Here is a 16,853-nt window from a genome sequence, read left to right as displayed (position 1 = left end):
TTTTACCAGCGATGATGCAAACACGTTGTATGTACAATTGTTTTCACAAACATACTTGAAATGGGAAGTCACATGGCAAATGTTTCACAAATGTATCCACGATTTGCTATAAACCCGAGTTGATCGAGTTTAGAGCACTAGCAAAGACGATTCATGGTTTGCTTCGGTTTCGAAAGAAATTGTATCCTTAAAGCGCCTGAATGTATGCAATCTGGATTCATTCGAATGTAATGGTCTGCATACTGCAGGACTTTGAAATACTACTACCTATGACGATGAAATGTCCTGTTGTAAAGCGAATATTTTTTCTAAAGTGGGGTATAATTCTACAAATTATGTTACAGTATTCCAGTACCACTGCATTTCCGATATACCCGTGCGTGCATGATCGCCATCTCTCAATGCTGCCGCCTAGTGGTCGTCTAAAACGCTTCGCCGCGAGAACAAACGTCAAAAACGCTTCGTCGGAAAACGTCAAAATATATGACACTGGAGTGGTGATTCACAGTAGGTCGTCGTATGGAGCGAATTCGTGATATGAATTTAATCAATTCCTAAAAATGTAGCGCGACTTGGTAGCGTCATTTACGCATAAAATTTCCTTTGTACCCGTTCGGTGTCTCATCAATTCGCAAAACAAATCAACATCAAGGTTTCGTGGGCGTACTTTTGTATTTTATTTCGTTTATTACCGTCGCCTTATTGCGTTCCACCGAACAACAGCGTTGTGCACCATAGTGCGAGGGGCCGATCGACTGCAAACCCCATTCGTGCTGCTCCATTCTATTCAGAAAACAATTCAACACCTCAGCGCATGTTGTCGCTGCGCGGGTCGGCTCGAGTGCGAGTTAGTGTTTTATCAACGTCGGGAAGGAAACTTGTACGTGCGTTTGTGTGCCGTATTTCCACGGCGTGTTGTAAAGGTCAGCTGTGCCTCCGCCAACAGCAGGGCAGATGCTCAACGCAAAGGTTCTAGTAGATCGAGCAATTAGCAGCGATCGCGAGTGGAGTTTGCGGCGCACACGCAGATATCTAAGTGGAGTATTGCGACATTGAAACGAATATCCGACTAGTGACGCTTGCGCGAAGCCAACAACCAAAAGCACCACCATCCAGTTACAAATGTTCCGCCTATGAGCGTGCACCAGCGGGCGCAAGTAGTGTGTGCGTAACCAAAAAAAAAAAAAAGGCACGTAAAAAAGGGGCGCTTCATGATCACACGATTCGCTACGCAAATCAGCTGTACAGCGATTCGGCGGGTGACAGTTTGTGCAGAAGTTTGATCGTGGTGTCGGTGCCGTATCACCACCGTACGGGCACGGGTACGGACGTGCCAGTCGAAAGTAGTGCATGGATTCAGTGCGTCCGTCTAGTGTGCACCGACACTCACACCCCCGTATCCCGTAAACAGCCATGGACGTCGAATCGGACGGTTCCGAACGATGGGAGGATTTTTTCGGTAAGTAATCCGCGTCGGTTGTAAAATTTCCCTCCCCATCTTTCCGCTCGATACCACACCCATGCGGGTGGTTGGATGTAAACGAGCAAAAAACGCACTTTTAGAATCATATGAATCATTTGAGCTCGCCTGGTGCCAAAGCCGCCAAGAGCGCTAAGGGGAGCGCGCAATACAACAGTCCAATCCCCCCAGCGAGAAATGCACTAGACGGCGCGCGCCCGAGTGAGAAGCACGCGGGTGCGCAAGAGACAGCACTATAGCCGCACGATCTCGACCGATCGATCTGAACTCCTCCCGTACCTTTGTGGGGTAGCTCCGACGGCTTCTTCGGCTCCAAAACGATGCCAACCGAATGAGATGAGGAGAACGCGCGTTGCTTGTGCTTGGCTCTGTTGTGTGCCTCCCTTTTGGAGGGAAAACCTGTTGAACCGTTGTGGGCTGCCCGTGTGCGTGTGTGTGTGCACATGAATACCGGGGGGTGGCTTTTGGTCAGTGGTGATCTGCTGCAACCCCCGCACGCGTTGTTCGTGATCTCAATTTTTACACGCTTCCCTTCTGAGAGTGCACGCCGCAAACCTACGCCCAAATCTCGCTCTTCACTTTTTTTTTCCACCCATTGGGCGGGTGTGTTTTTTTTGCTCTTTTTTTTGGTGTTGTTTCGACCAACCCCCCCCCCCCCCCCTCCCATTCCATCGCCTAGCCAGCGGCTGCCAACTCAACTATCCTTATCACGTTCAAAAAACCACCAAACCCGGGCGCGTTGAAGGTCTTACACACGGCGGTTTGTGTATGCGAGAGCGGGCACACCACCCCGAACAAGGTCACCCGGTCAGCCGGCTATAAATCGCGCATGATGCCTTGTAATTAGTTAAAACATCCCAAAAATTCCTTCGCTTGAGCAGCAGCTTACGAGAAAAGAGGGTCCTATTTCTCACCCGTTCGCCGTTGCCCACATTTGGTTCGATTTTCATGCGATCGTCGGGTGATCGGAAACACCCGCGGGATAACGCCATTTTCTATTTAAAAAAAAAAAAGCCCCCACAATTCTGTCCACTCGAGGGAACGATTTTCAGGGAAACGCACGCGCTCGAGAGAGGGCCACAATTGTTTGCTCGATCGGGTTCGAAAGACGATCAATTTCTTCAAGCCTTTTCAAGAGGCGTTGCTTATCAAATGATTTGTGAGCCGGTGTGTCGGTATCGGAAACGGCTTCTTCTATTTTTCCACCCCTCGTCGTACCCCTGCTACGGAACCCGCACTCAGGCGCGCTCGTGGAGTGCGTTTTTGAACGATGCCTTCTTCGCCAGATAGGTGAACTGCTGCTGCTGCCGCTGCTGTTTGCACTTCCTGTATTGTGGTGCAATCAGAGCCCGTCTGCTATCGTGAAGAGACGGCGACGGGCGGAAAACTTATCTCCACACCGTTTCTGCTCAAGTGTGTGCCATTAAATTGGCAACGTTTTACGTTCGCACAAAATGGTGGTGTGATTATTAACCGCCAGAGATCGTCAACGACAGCAACAGATTGTAACCGAAAACCCAGCCGTTGAGCGCTCTGACGTGCCTTTACGCTTTCGATGGCAGACAGAAATGCTACATCCGGAAAAAGGGCGTGAGGGGGGGGGGGGAGTACTTCCGGGTGAGGGCGCGAGGCTTGGATGCGTCGCTAAATGGCATCAAATTCTACGGCTTCACGTTCCGTGTCGCAACATAATTTGATGTTCGCTTTTTTTTTTGTTCGTTACGACAAAGCACAATGTGTTAGCTAACAAATGCTCTCGCTCTCTCTCTCTCTCTCTCTCTCTCTCTCTCTCTTTTGCTCTCTTTCCGCAACTCCAAAAAGGAAGATCCTGCATTGTGTTGCACACCCCGCTGAAAAGACTCGCTAATTATGTGCGCGAACGCGTAAAAATCAATACATACTGTAAGCTGTCGTTTTCAAGGCTCTTTCGCGATGAGATGACGCCCAAGCTGCCTTTGGGCTGTATGCCCTTTTGGGCATGGCTCAAGATGTCGCTCACAAAACCACCCTTCGCTGGGTGGACGAATTATGCAAGAAGCAGCAAAAACTCAGCATTATATTCGCGAAGACCCGCGTCACAGACATATCTACCGGCCTTTTTTGTCTTAAAGGCTTGAAAGGGCGTATCGCGGATCGCGACTGATAGCGCACGGGTTTTTTTTTAACCGACCGTTTGCGGCCACGAGCGATAAATCTCGTGACGAACGGAATTGGAGGCGCTCGACGGTGGAAAATTTCACCCTTTTGATGTACAAGTGATCACACACCGATCGATCCAGAGGATGCACAACCAAAAGGTGACTCACGATCGAGGTATGCACATTCCAGACCCTCCACCGACTCTTGATGCAGTTTGCTCCATGCACCGCTCGATGCATTGCTGTATGCAATCCGCCACCATTTACTGCACGCCGACAGCAACAATGGCGTATGGCGCTCGCGGTGGATTAAGATTGATGCATATACACTCTTGCCGGCTCTGTGTGTGTGTGGGTGTGTGTGTCTGGAGGGTCATGATGATGCACACACCCCAAGGGTGGGTGGAGGGATGCCACCCAATGCCGCCAAGGGCTTAAGTGAACACACGATAAGTTTTTGTCGCGACAATTCCGCGGAACAACACACACAGAAACACACCGTTGGGGGGGTTGTATCCGGAAGGGCCACCTAACTATCCTCTAGCAGTCTGGTCGCGGTTTCTACACACCCCCCAGTTGGAAGTACTAATAGTAGTAGTGGTGGTGGTGTTGGTGTTACGATCGCCACCACACAACGATCGCGCACGCTCTATAATATGTCACGGGTCGAATGCGCCTTTTTGGTCGCGCGGGCAAGCTTTAGGCTCGAAAGGGAAGCTGAACCATACCGCGCACAATGGCGGCGTTCGTTTGCAGCCCCTTCTCCCTCTCACCCACCCTCTGGCTTCCTAAGGGTTGTCGATCCCCACCACCCCACCCCCAGGAGTAAAAACAAATTCCCCACCCATCCCCGTCCCATCGCTTTTAATGCGAACGTGTCACCGATGTTGTCTGCCTCCTGGAAGCGGAAGCAGTGAAAGAGAACCACCAACGTGGGTGGGGGTAGGGGGAGGGGGGGGGAGGACAGGGGAAAGGTGTGTGGGGTGCATCGTGCGCGATTTAAATACCGCCATGGCGTGCGTTATGCTGTCGAAAGGGGGGGTGAGAAATGAAGCGAAAGAGAGAGAGAGAGAGAGAGAGAGAGAGAGCGAGAGAGAGAGAGAGAGAGCGAGCACGAGCAGTTTGTTAGTTGGTGTTTTCCGCCTTACGAGGGGATGATTCCAAAACTCTACTTCTTCTCCATTCATCTGTACGGTGGTGTACGAAACATTCTCCCTTATATGCAACCTATGCTGCACGCGCTATATGCTGCTGATAACAGCATCGGCGGCAAGCATAAAACATGTGCAAAGGCGATGCCGTCCGAAGGGTTTTTCAGCATTGCGCACAAAATGTGCCAGTGAAATTGTCCACGCGATGATATGGCTGTGTGTGTGTGCGTGTCTAACGCATAACAAAATACCGATCGATCTGTGCGACCGAGGCAGACGCGGAGCAGCAGAAATAAGGGTTTGTCCATTCGGTGGTGGCATTTTTACTATTATGGTTTCCTCCGCCATGGAGTAGGGAAGGGTTGTGCGCGCTTTAAGTGGGTCTGGGTCTGATCATGGAAACCGGGCGTTGGATGACAGCAGACTAAATAGAAAGAGGGTTGGTTTCTGAATGGATGCAGCTGTCGTTCTAGTGATTCGTCAATCGCCAGAAACTTTTATTTTATTATAGTGACTGCCTGGCTGTATTGTACTTAAAACTAGATTATTCATAATTCGTAACATAACATAATTCCTTCAAAATTTACATTTCATAACTCCAAATTTTAAAAATTTCATGGAAGGTGGGCATTTCCTCCCATCAATCGTATGGATTGCACCTTATCCCGGGTGGGCTCGGTTGTTGTATATAAGCTATTCTGCTGGAATAGCAGAGAACTACTGTCGGAATTATCCCCAGCAACTATTCAATCGAAATATTTCACTCTCAAACCAACACATTTTGGTATTTCGTACCTCTATGGAGAAGGTACGTTGATCGCCTGAGAATCGCCTTCCAACAGGTTTATCGATAAATAAATAATAAAGCAGGTTCACCGATTGTCAGAAACTATTGCATCGAAATATTCTACTTTTAACACAAACTCCGGTATACTTTTCGTGCCTTTGTAGAAAAGGTTCATCGATCGGCAGTAACGTAACGTATGTAACCAAATATTTCGGTTTCAACTCATATTTTGGTGTACCTTTTGTACCTCTTTCGACGTCCATCAATCGTCAGAAACTGTTCCGTTAAAACATTTTATTGTTAACTCAAATTATGGTGTACCGTTTAATCGATCGCCAGAATCTATCCCAACCAAATAGTTTGCTTTTAATTCAAATTTTGTTGTTCCTGACAAACTTCCAGAATAATCAAGGGCACGAACTTCTGGAGACAAGGTTCATCGATCGCCAACATTTATTCCAACCAATTATTTCACTTCTAAAATCAAATGTTGATGTACCTTTCGTATTTCTATCGCAGTTGTTTTACATTACATGTATCTTTTCTCGAGTGTCGCAATCTCAGAAGACAACATACGGCGGTGGAAAAGCAACTCTTTTCTATCCTATCTGCCTCTCTCTTTCTCTCCATAATCTCGTTTGCAACACCTTCCAGCAACCGGTGACCGATCAATACGGCATCGATCACTGTACATTGTTTTTCCATAAGCGACGCGATTTTTCACATGCAAGTGATGCTTTTTTTCCTTGGCCCTCCACGTTGCGAAAATTGCTGTTTTCTTTGCCCACTTTGCGATAAGCGGGACAGGTGGTCAGGTGATGTTCCTCGTTGAAATTTTGTCCCAACACAACCCGCAACTCGATCGATAGTTAGCTGAGCTATTCGTAGCTCTGGCACGTCGAGTTTATCCAAATGTTGCAGTTGACTAAAAAAAAACCCACCAAAACATCTGCCTCCTGATGTGTCTTTCTCTCTCTCTCTCTCTCTCGCTTTTTCCCAGCACCACACATCACTCTTGTTTACCGATACGAGTGTTCACGCGTGTCGGTTTGCGTGCGCTTGTTGCTGGAGGGTTGCATTTTTTTTGTCGCTTTTTCACCCTCCCGATGGGGATGATAAGACAACAAAATCACCAGCACACACACAAGGGCCTGTGCGGTTATTTTCCAACCAACTGCGCCCGTTGTATGCGTTTTCTGAGCACGACAGTCATAAAAAAAAATACGTATGCTCATTAGTACGTCGGAGTCGGCCGGTTGTTGCCATTTGTTGCTGAGATATAGTTGTCACCCGAACAGAGGGGGTACACGTACGTACGGTACATACATATTAGTGCCCTGCCATTCGGTTGATGTATGGTTGCTGTAAATTGTCGCTTCGTTTAGGGCTCAAATAGTCCACCATCGCGTGATGGATACCTCAAGGTGAGTTTTTCCAGCATGGGTAGATCCTTTTGGTGTGGCAAAAGCACTTCGATATATTTCCCTGGTCGAGTGGCGCGTTAATCGTGAAATGTACTTCATTGTTAACGTACGTGTAACGTCGTACAAGTCTCGCCTAAAGAAGGCTTCACGAATGAATCATATCAATTTAAACTAGAACTAAACACAGTGAGTCAACTAGTGGCGCCTTCCTCAAGCATAAATCGTAGTTTTTGTTAGCTTCCTGCTCGGGGGTGCGAAAACTCGCACCCGAAAAAAGTAATTTGGTGGTGAAGCAACGATTCATGTTTTTTTTTTATGTTGAGCCAACACTATCTTATCGCTATCGATTTGGCTTCGTTCGGGTGTTTGTGTGAATGTGAGTTGGCTGTTGTTTATGCATTTTGCTAGCGCGCTTTATCAACAAACGTAAAAATAGGTGTCGCAAGAGCCAGCGGAGGTGATGTTTTGCTTTTTTACCGGTTGAGCAATCGATGCTTCTGCAGTAACGGCAAGAGGTATATGATGTCAAATTTCGAGTTGCAGAAAAATCATGCTCTACATGCCCGAACTGTTTGCGAAATTGTTATCATTGACGAGTATACACACCCTATCTTCCGGATATCCGGCTGGCCGTATGTTTGTGAAACTGTGGTCTGAGAGGGAAACATCATCACATTTAGCGCGATCAGTAGCGATCTTTAAGTTTAAGAATTTTCATGATCATGCGCATTCCTTGAACAAGATTCGATAAGAAATCTTTCAATAGAAATGAAATTGCGAATTCTTTTCCTAACTATGAGATGAACTTATTTTCTATAAACATCTGTTGGAAAAAAAATCTTGCTGCATGTTTGTGGAATAGTACTCTGAGGACAAAACTTTGTCACATTTAGCGCGATTGGTAGCGATTTTTTACCTTTAAGAATTGTCATATGATATGAAGAAAATCTTTCAATCGAAAAGTTACTTATTTTTAACATCTCTTTTAAATAAAAATCTTGCAAATCAAAACTTGAAAAAAATAATTTAGTGTCATACCTTACATATGGTTGTAACTCTGTCGATCCTCACGCGTCAACATATCCTTCATCTGATCGATGGTTACAAAAGTGCAGCATGCAGCTCATTAGTAAGTGGTTTAAACGAAGGTGCCGATGTAACATCTGTCTGTGAAATCAGAAAAAATGGAAACAAATCAACCTTAATTTATCTGTGACTAACTTATTTTGTTCATAGAACCATAAGGGATTTTTTGTGACTTCAACTAAAAGCTGTCTGTTCATTATAAACTATTGTATCGGTATATCAGCATATGCGCTTATGTTTTTGGCATTCCTTTTTGACCACATTCGGTCGACCTTCAGGTTGTGCGATTAAATAGGCCATCACTGCATGAACCGAAAGACCATGGCACTAATAGTTGTGCTCAAGGCACTTGCTTCGTGCCTTATTTTCAGTCAATACATCTTAAGCTGCCGCCGTGAATGTAAAAGCAAAGGAAACCATCGCCTGAGCATCGCCAATAAAAGGCGGCATTTTTTTTTGTAGAGTAAGGGTCTGAAGGAACAAAAAAAAATACAGTAATAATCCCTTTAGTACCTTCGAAAGGTATGCCTTTTATAGAAATTTGTAAAATAATTTTGGTTTTTTTTCTCGCGAATGACTACACATTAAAATATATATTTTATTGGAACGCTTGGCAGCATGATTTAAGTATTTTTGCAGATTTGTTAATCTTTTTCTTCCTTTACAAATGGTTATTAAACCACGTGCTACAGCTGCTATCCTTAAAAAATCACAGATGCACCGCGCACAGGAACATAACCGCATCCCCATTGGCCTATATAATATGGCAATTACTTTAAAGCACTCCCTCCCCAAAACCAGATAGCTAATCTCCATGTCCATTATTTCACGCGTGTGAGACCAAACCAAGGAAGAAAAAAAAACAATCTCCCGCGGCCCCTTGCTTGTGGGCCCCTTTCAAGGGTCGCCGAGAAAATGCATCATATGTGACGCCCCGTCTCGTGTGTTATTCTTAACCATCGCATGATAATGCGGCGGGCACGTGCTCTAGCGATGATGAGGACCTTTTGATGGTGGCGCAGAAGAGCGTCTCTCGGTCGGTTCTAAAATGGTAATGTAATGTGACGCTTTTGGGGCGCTCCACGGCACGATATGCTGCTCTACTCCGTGTTTCCCTGGTTGCTCAAGCCGAGAATGGAAGAGGAGAAGGATAGATTCTAAATCTATCAGCAACAGCATCGCGCCCACAACTTCGATCTTACTCCGGGAACTTTGAATTCCCGGCGACCACCACTGCAGAGAGAGAGAGACTGTGGGATTATAGACGTCGTGGGCGGCTATTTTAAGTTTTTCACAAAACATTCGCTGTCACTGCGAGATTAGAAATGCACCACTCGTCTTGGGTCGTGTTTTTTGAGTGGCTTGGTGGTGGTACAAAAGAAATCCCTATTTTTTTAAAATCGAGCTCAGCTTGGTGTATTAGCCGGAACTATTGGAGGGATTTTTGGAAACTTTTTGAGTCCGTTTCATGATCATCCATGGCATTTTGTGCGGTTATCCAAGGCACCATGTGTCAAGGCATCCAATGCTCAGTTCTGCCAGCACACTCTTGCTTTCGTTACAATATTTACTGCTTAAAATTGCACGTGTTTCGCAAGTGAGACCGTTCTGGGATGTGCCCGTCGAACGACGAAGGAGATATGTTAATTAACTATCCACAAATTACGCCATTTTCATCAAGAACCGGCGGCCAGGGTTGCGTTATGAATGGGCCCGATGCCGGAGCGAGAACATACAGTGACATACACCAAGAAACACCGCTTATTTATGCTGCTGCTGATGCTGCGGCAAGGAGCAACGACGGCTGTTGTTGTTGGTGTGGTGTAGTGTAACAGCACCGTGTTGATATAGTGCCCGAGGAGGTCCCGTGTTGATACAGCTCTCCTGAACGCGCGCACGCCCGAGCTCACATGTGGGAGGAAAGTATATTAAAAGTTGAAGGAAAAATGACTTCCCGTGGCAGGGAACGATAGAGAGAGAGATAGAGAGAGAGAGTCTAGCCCTTTTTTTTGTGTGTGTATTTTGAATGCATAAATCCCCAGCTGGTGGGAAGAAAGACAAATGTTATGCACCTACAAAAAAAGGAAGGAAACGGGTTAGAAGCGTTTTTGGAGGGTTTTTTTTTGTCATCATCAAAAGGGCCATCATTTCACTTTGTAACATTCTATAGACGGGACGGAAAGAAAAAAAAACCCGTTCCACCGAATCAGGGATGCAATTTTTCGTCTCGAAAGCGTTACGAAATAGGTGTAACGAAGATGCATTTGTAAAAAATACAAATCCTTTTCGATCATTTTCGTTCCTTAACTTTAGATCACTTACTTTCAAAGTCCAAAAGTTTGCAAAAAACATAGTGCAAAAGTTGATTAAGTGTATCTAAAACCGCATGAGCTAATTTCATCACGTTACAACGTTAAACGAATTGACGGCAACTCGAGCAAACTTTGCCATTTGCGTGAGTCCTTAGGTTAACAGTGACTAACAACGATAAAACTGTCCCCTAATTCAACAATGAATGAATAACTCAAACCTAATCATACCACAATTACAATTACTGCAACTTATTGTTTGCATTACAGGGAGTAGTACCGACATCGGCCCATCGGTTCTCGGATATTTGGATTCGTTGGCCAACAACTTCAACGAAGAAGCGAAGCAGTTAGTTGAATCATCCCACAACAAACCGATCAACCCGTGCCCGATAGCGACCGTACATCCGCTCGACCGGGTTGCTCACGTGATCAAACTACAGCACGACTCATCATCAGCCATCGAGCCATCACCAATCCGCCATAGATCGAAGGGCACAGTTCTACGACCCACCGTACCAGCACCAGCTCCACCGGTGAACCGGTCCAACCCAGTGCCAGATCCATCGCCCGAAAGGGCGAGAAAAATATCGGACAAATTCTTCAACCCAGTGTCACCGTCCGTACAGCGCATGGTGTCACACTCGGTGGACGATTCCGACGATCCCAGCGATAGCAGTCCCTTAGGGCAACTGCCAGCTCGAGGTTTCCTTCGTAACGGCACGCAATCGGCTTCCTTCAGTGCGCCCAGCCGCCGACCGGTGAAACAACCCACGGCAGCACTTTCTCCTGTGCTCGCGAACAACCATCATCATCATCATCACCACCATCACCAGAAGTTGCCGCTGTCGAAAAACATCACCAAACTAACGTATGTGAGCGACGAAGGAACCGATCATCCGGTGGCGGCTAGTCGCACGATCAGGACGATCATGGCCGCAGGATCACCACAGGGTAGTGCCATGGACGCGAGTGTTGCAACTCCCGATGACAACGGAAACTTTGCGTCCCCGGAAAAGCGATCCTCTTCCAGCACGGAAGAGCTACAGGACGTGACGACGTTGCAGCGGAAGATCCGCTTGTTGACGGTTGAGCTGGTTAATGGTCCGGCGGTGGATGAACCATCGCCACTGAATCCGGAACACGTGAACGGTGGCGATGCTAGTGACGAGAGTAGCTTAACGTTGAGAAGGGAAACCACCGACGAGGGTGGATCGATGGATGATGCGTTTGTGGAAAACTGTGAGGATCTACGAGAGCATCGTAACACCGTCATCGAAGCGTGCAATTATCAACTGAACTTTAGCCGAACCAGCAGCAGCAGCACCTACGGTTCCCGTCGTGATGATCCGGCTGGTCCGGATGATCGGCGGACTCCATCGAAGCCAAACCGGGATCAAGCTTCCAAACCAGGCAAGGAAGCTCTTGCGTCTGTGGCGACACCCAAGCTGTCGCTTTGTATCGATTCCGAAAACACGACGACGGTAACGCCATCACCCAGTCTGGACACAACGCTAAGCGGCGGATCACCGTACTCCAGCAAAGCATCACTGCTGATTCCACCCAATACGCCAGTGCTTAGCTCGAGGGCCGTTTCCGCGTCGTCCATTTGCTCGTACTCATCCAGCACCAGCTCATCCGGGTCGGAACATCATCTGCCTGGTGGGAAACGAAGCGCACCCGAATCGTACCAGGCCAGCGTCGAGAGCCTCGCGGATCATAGCGAACCGGAGCACGTGAGCGTGCAGCGGTTGGATAGTTTGTGTGAAAAAGTGGAAGGAACCGTCACGAGCAGCATGACCATGTGCGAGCGAGCCGTGCGGGAAATCATCGACTCCGAGAGCAGCTACGTGAAGGACCTCGGGCAGGTTATCAGAGGGTGAGGATGATTCGGGTGACAGAGGGCAAATTAAGGAAGCAAACCCAAACTAACAGTGGTTTCTTTTTTTGTCCACTTTCAGCTACCTTGAGGATTGGAAAGAACGGGCGTGCCTGAAGCAAGCCCAGCTGAATGTGCTGTTTAGCAACATCCAGGAGATCTACGACTTTAACTTTATCCTGTTGAATCGGCTCCGTGGGGCCAAGGGTGATCCGGTGGCCATTTCCAACTGTTTTGTTGATTTGCACGCCGATTTTAGCTGCTACACCACGTATTGGTAAGTGATGCTGGTGCGCTATTTTATTCCGACCATAACCTCAATTCGTCCTCAGCACAAGCTATCCGGAAGCCATGTCCCTGCTGACGACGCTACTACAAGCCACCCACACAAACTCCCTGCTCGTGTCCACCCAGAAGATGCTGAAACACACGCTACCGTTGGATTCGTACTTGCTGAAACCGGTGCAGCGGATCCTGAAGTATCATCTCCTGCTCGACGTAAGTAAACGCCCGCGTCGCATTAGTCATGGCCGCGGTCTGGCGGAGAGAACCATTGTTTCCGACGCGAGCGAGAGACGGAAATCAGTGGCGAATCATAAATCATCGCCCCATTCAAGGCGGGTGATCATTAGTTGCGATTTTCCGCTGCGCCTGCTCGGCTTGATGGTAAATTAATTTCTCCCTTCCATTCGGGGACTCGTTTAGAATCTACGCAAGCACTGCAGCGATCCGCAAGTGGCGTTGGCGCACGAGCTGATGAAGAAAGTCGCCCATAACATCGATCAAGTGAAGACAAAGTTGGATCAGGCGCGGCTTGTCAAGGAGCTGGCGGAGATTCTGGACGGGTGGCTTGGGCCGGATCTGTCCGTGCTGGGGGATTTGCTGCATGAAGGTCGGCTGACGGAACACGCGAAACCCCGCATTGTGCTGCTGTTTCAGAGCATGTTTGTGATTGCGAAACCGAAGGAGGATAAGAGGCTACAGTTCCGTTCGTACATACCGGTAAGTGTCCGTGTGCCGGGTGTCAGATCAGAGGTTAGAGCGTACGTTGACTTTTGCTTTTGATTGCAGTGCAAAAATCTCATGCTGGTGGAGCATTTGCCGGGTGAACCGACCAGCTTCAACGTGATTCCCTTCGACGATCCTAAAGGGGTGCTCAAGCTGACGGCGCGCAACCGCGAAGAGAAGCGCCTGTGGACGCAGCAGATCAAGCAGGTCATGATGCAGCAATATTCGCACATGCCGGAGCGTGCGAAGGAGCTGGTTCTCCAGTTGGGCGATGAGGATGGTTAGTAGGCCTTGGGGGGTCGCATTGGCTGAACAAGGGATTGTCGGGTTTATTTTCACGTTTTTTGGTTTGTTTCCTCATTTCACGATGAATTCCCCGGCGACACGTTAGAACGCTTCACGGACAAACCGTACTGGAAGCGGCCGACGAACAGTTCCGCCGTTCCGGAGTACCTCGAGCGCCGGCAGCAGTTTCGTCGCAGTGAGATGCGCATGCGATCGAAAAAGCACCAAACCAAAAAGGATCAACCACCGGTGGCGGTACCAACCGGGCCAACGGTGTGCCAGCTTCACTCGCATGATGCCAAAAGTGGCCGCCCCATTCCCCGGGGCGCACAACACGATCACGTGGCACCCTTCGAGGATTGCAAGTGCGAAGAGGTAAAACGGCAGCTACAGGATGAAATGAAACACCGCACGAAAGCGTCGTCCCCACCGGGCAAAACCGCACGCAGCCGGTCAGAATCGCGCTGTGGACCAGCGAACGATGAGGAAGATCGCTTGCTTAAGTCGCTGTACGAACGGCGGAAGCTGTCGGCACCGTCGAAGCGTGCCTCGAAGGTGAAGGAAAGCTTTGCCGGTATCAAGGCGTACAACAGCACCATGATTCCGAAGCGCATCAGTGAGATGCGAAAGCGCCAGCCAAAGACGCCCACCAGCTGTTCGACTTTTTACACCGATCTTGAGGTGGAGGATGCCGTGGCCACGGTGAGCCCGGAGACTCCCGAAGCCGCTGAAGTCGTCGAAGCGGTGGTGCGTGATGAAAAGGTGGCGTCTGTGGGCGCGGAACATGAGTCAGTACAAAAGGAGGAAGACCTGGAGCAAGTACCGGCGGCGGCGTCAGGTGGCAATGCGAGTGGGGGCCAGCTAAAGGACTCCGAAATCATCTCCAAGCTCATCCTAGACGTGAAACAATTCAACAAGGTTCTCAACAAACCGGTGGCGAGAAAGAAATCAATCGAACCATCCGCTTGTGGCCACCGATCGTCGTCGGCGGGAAGTGTGCTCCAGGCGAGTGCGGAACAGAAACCAGCACTTCCGAGTACGGAACCACCGGATGAGGAAGAACCACGGTACGATGTGCTGCACCCGCCCGATCGCGACCAAACGGAACCAATCTACGAATCGTTGCTGCGTAACGTGCACGTACCGTACAAATACGCGCCACCATCAGTCGCGAGGCATTCACTGCCATGTGGTGATGGCAGTGGAACTGGTCGTAGTTCCAGCTTCAGCCAACATCCGGCAGCCGGTGAGGATGTTCCGGTGACGCCACCGCGAAGGTTATTGCGTCCCGAATCCGATTACGTGACGTTGGCGTACTCGGAGCTTGGATTGCTGGAAGGAATCGAATCCGGACCGGAGCGATCGTTGTTGGGGAAACCGGCTCGGGATCAGCATAGGACACCCCGGATGCTGCGTAACAGCGATACGAATATAAACTACCACCGGGATACGGCACCACCGGCGGGACATGGGGAAGAATTCGAATCCGGTGAAGAAGCCCTCGGTCGTGTGGCCGCGGTGGATACGGCCAGTGGTGGTGGTGGTGGTGTGGGAGCGATTGGTGAACCGATCGCGTCCACCTTTAAGCAGTCATTTCTGGAACGACAAGGCAGTCTCAGTATCAAAACGACGGCGCAAAAGAGCCTCCTGCAACGGTTCATCTCCGTACACGCGAACTCGGGAGCCATGACACCGCGGACGGTTGGCAGTGAGGGAAACCTGCTGCATCCGGTGCAACGGAAGCTATCGGAACCGAACGGTGGACCGGTGGCCTCAAATGGGTACATCATCTACAAACAAGGCAGCATGGATTTGGGTTCCCGGATTGCGCACATTGACTACGCCGACCCGAAGAGTCTGTTTTTCCAGTCGGCGGTGGTGCGTTCGGTCACCACGTCCACATCCTCGTCGGTGATGTCGGTGGCGGTGGGTCCGGGTGAGGAGAAAAGGACACTCTCGGGTCAGGCCGAACGCCACAGTGCCAGTCTCCAGCGGGATTCGGTACTGGCGACGAGTTCTTCCGGTGAAAGCTTCTGTGAAGATGCGGCTGAAACGGGTGTATCTGCGCCGGAAGGATGTCCTGAGGATGATGATAATGCCGTGGCCATCAACGGCGTCGATGACGATGATGATGATAATTGCTGCTTTTACGAGCGTGACGTCGAGCAGTGTCTTGAGCATGATTTTCGTGATTCGGCGGTTTACAGCGGGGACGATAACGATCGTCAGCGGAATGCGAGTGATGGTCCCGTCCCGGTGAGTGTCCCTCAGGAGGGACAACAACGTGGCAGCAACCTAGGGCCACCGCCTCCGATACCCGTGAAACCCGCGCACCTTGCAGGTGGAAAACGTCCCGAGAGTGTCACCGCCGTCGTCATTCCCGAACCATCGATTCCACCGGCCACCAACAGCCGGGGATGGGTTTTGCAGCAAGTCCGGCGGTTCCAGTGACGTCAGATGTTAACAAACTGCCGCGATTGAAGCTTAAAAAAGGGGTGGACAACACATGGGGGGGACGCTCGCTCTGTATTTGATTTCAAGCGCCACCGCGCGTCCTCGGATGATGCCAAAGAAATACAATTTCGATCAATTTAATTGATGCAACTCGCGTGTTGGCGCACGGGCACGCGTGCGTGAAGGGCTTTGCTTAGTAGGGCTTAGAAGGAGGCGCGTTAGGAGTGCATTTTAGAAGCGCGATGATTGAGGAATCAACCACACAGCGCGCAATAATTAGCGAAATATGACGCGCGCGTGCGTGCCATACAGCAACAAATACTGTGCTGTCTGTGTACAGGCGCTTTCGCGTCACCTGTATTCGAATTGCGAAATAAACAAATCGTAGTAAAAAACAAAAACAAACGCACGTGTTTTAACGCTTCCCTTTAATTCCATGTTCGTTTGTCCCGTTGGCCAGAAAGAAACCCCCGTCGGCGCACGTGCGAGTAAGCGAGAGAGAGCGACGACCAGCTGGGCGCGAGCTGTGCAACCTCTTCATCGCATGCTCTCCTGTTACTCGAGGTCGATCCGGTGAGTCCGATTCGCGATTTTTGGAGGCGCTAAAAACCAAGCACCAGCGCGCTATCAGGCTGACGAAGTACCAGGGTCGCATGAAAATTGCAGGTAACCTCTTTGCTCTCGCTCTCACCTTCACGATGCTGTCTCGCTCACCGATCTGGGGGCCAGCGTGTGTGCGTGCGTATGCAAAAAGCAGGGTTAGTGGGTCACATTTGCTGACACTTGCGAAGGAAAAATAGCATTTTATTGCACGGAAAAATGGTTTTCATAGAACGTGATATATTTTCCGAG

The 16,853-nt window shown here is 49.2% G+C and overlaps 1 protein-coding gene across 1 annotated transcript; it reads left to right on the top strand.

Annotated features, from left to right (window-relative positions):
- Positions 1–1,413: 1,413 nt before the first annotated feature.
- Positions 1,414–16,353, top strand: LOC128724493 (uncharacterized). The gene is made up of 7 exons (XM_053818218.1): positions 1,414–1,459; positions 10,646–12,254; positions 12,337–12,531; positions 12,587–12,752; positions 12,960–13,256; positions 13,326–13,542; positions 13,654–16,353. The coding sequence occupies exons 1-7, from the start codon at positions 1,414–1,416 to the stop codon at positions 15,996–15,998; spliced, it is 4,875 nt and encodes a 1,624-aa protein (XP_053674193.1). The 3' UTR covers positions 15,999–16,353.
- The last annotated feature ends 500 nt before the right edge of the window (positions 16,354–16,853 follow it).

The sequence above is a fragment of the Anopheles nili genome, chromosome 3, assembly GCF_943737925.1.
Source record: "Anopheles nili chromosome 3, idAnoNiliSN_F5_01, whole genome shotgun sequence".
In the NCBI taxonomy this organism is placed as follows: Eukaryota; Metazoa; Arthropoda; class Insecta; order Diptera; family Culicidae; genus Anopheles; species Anopheles nili.
This window is presented reverse-complemented; position numbering and strand designations above follow the sequence as displayed.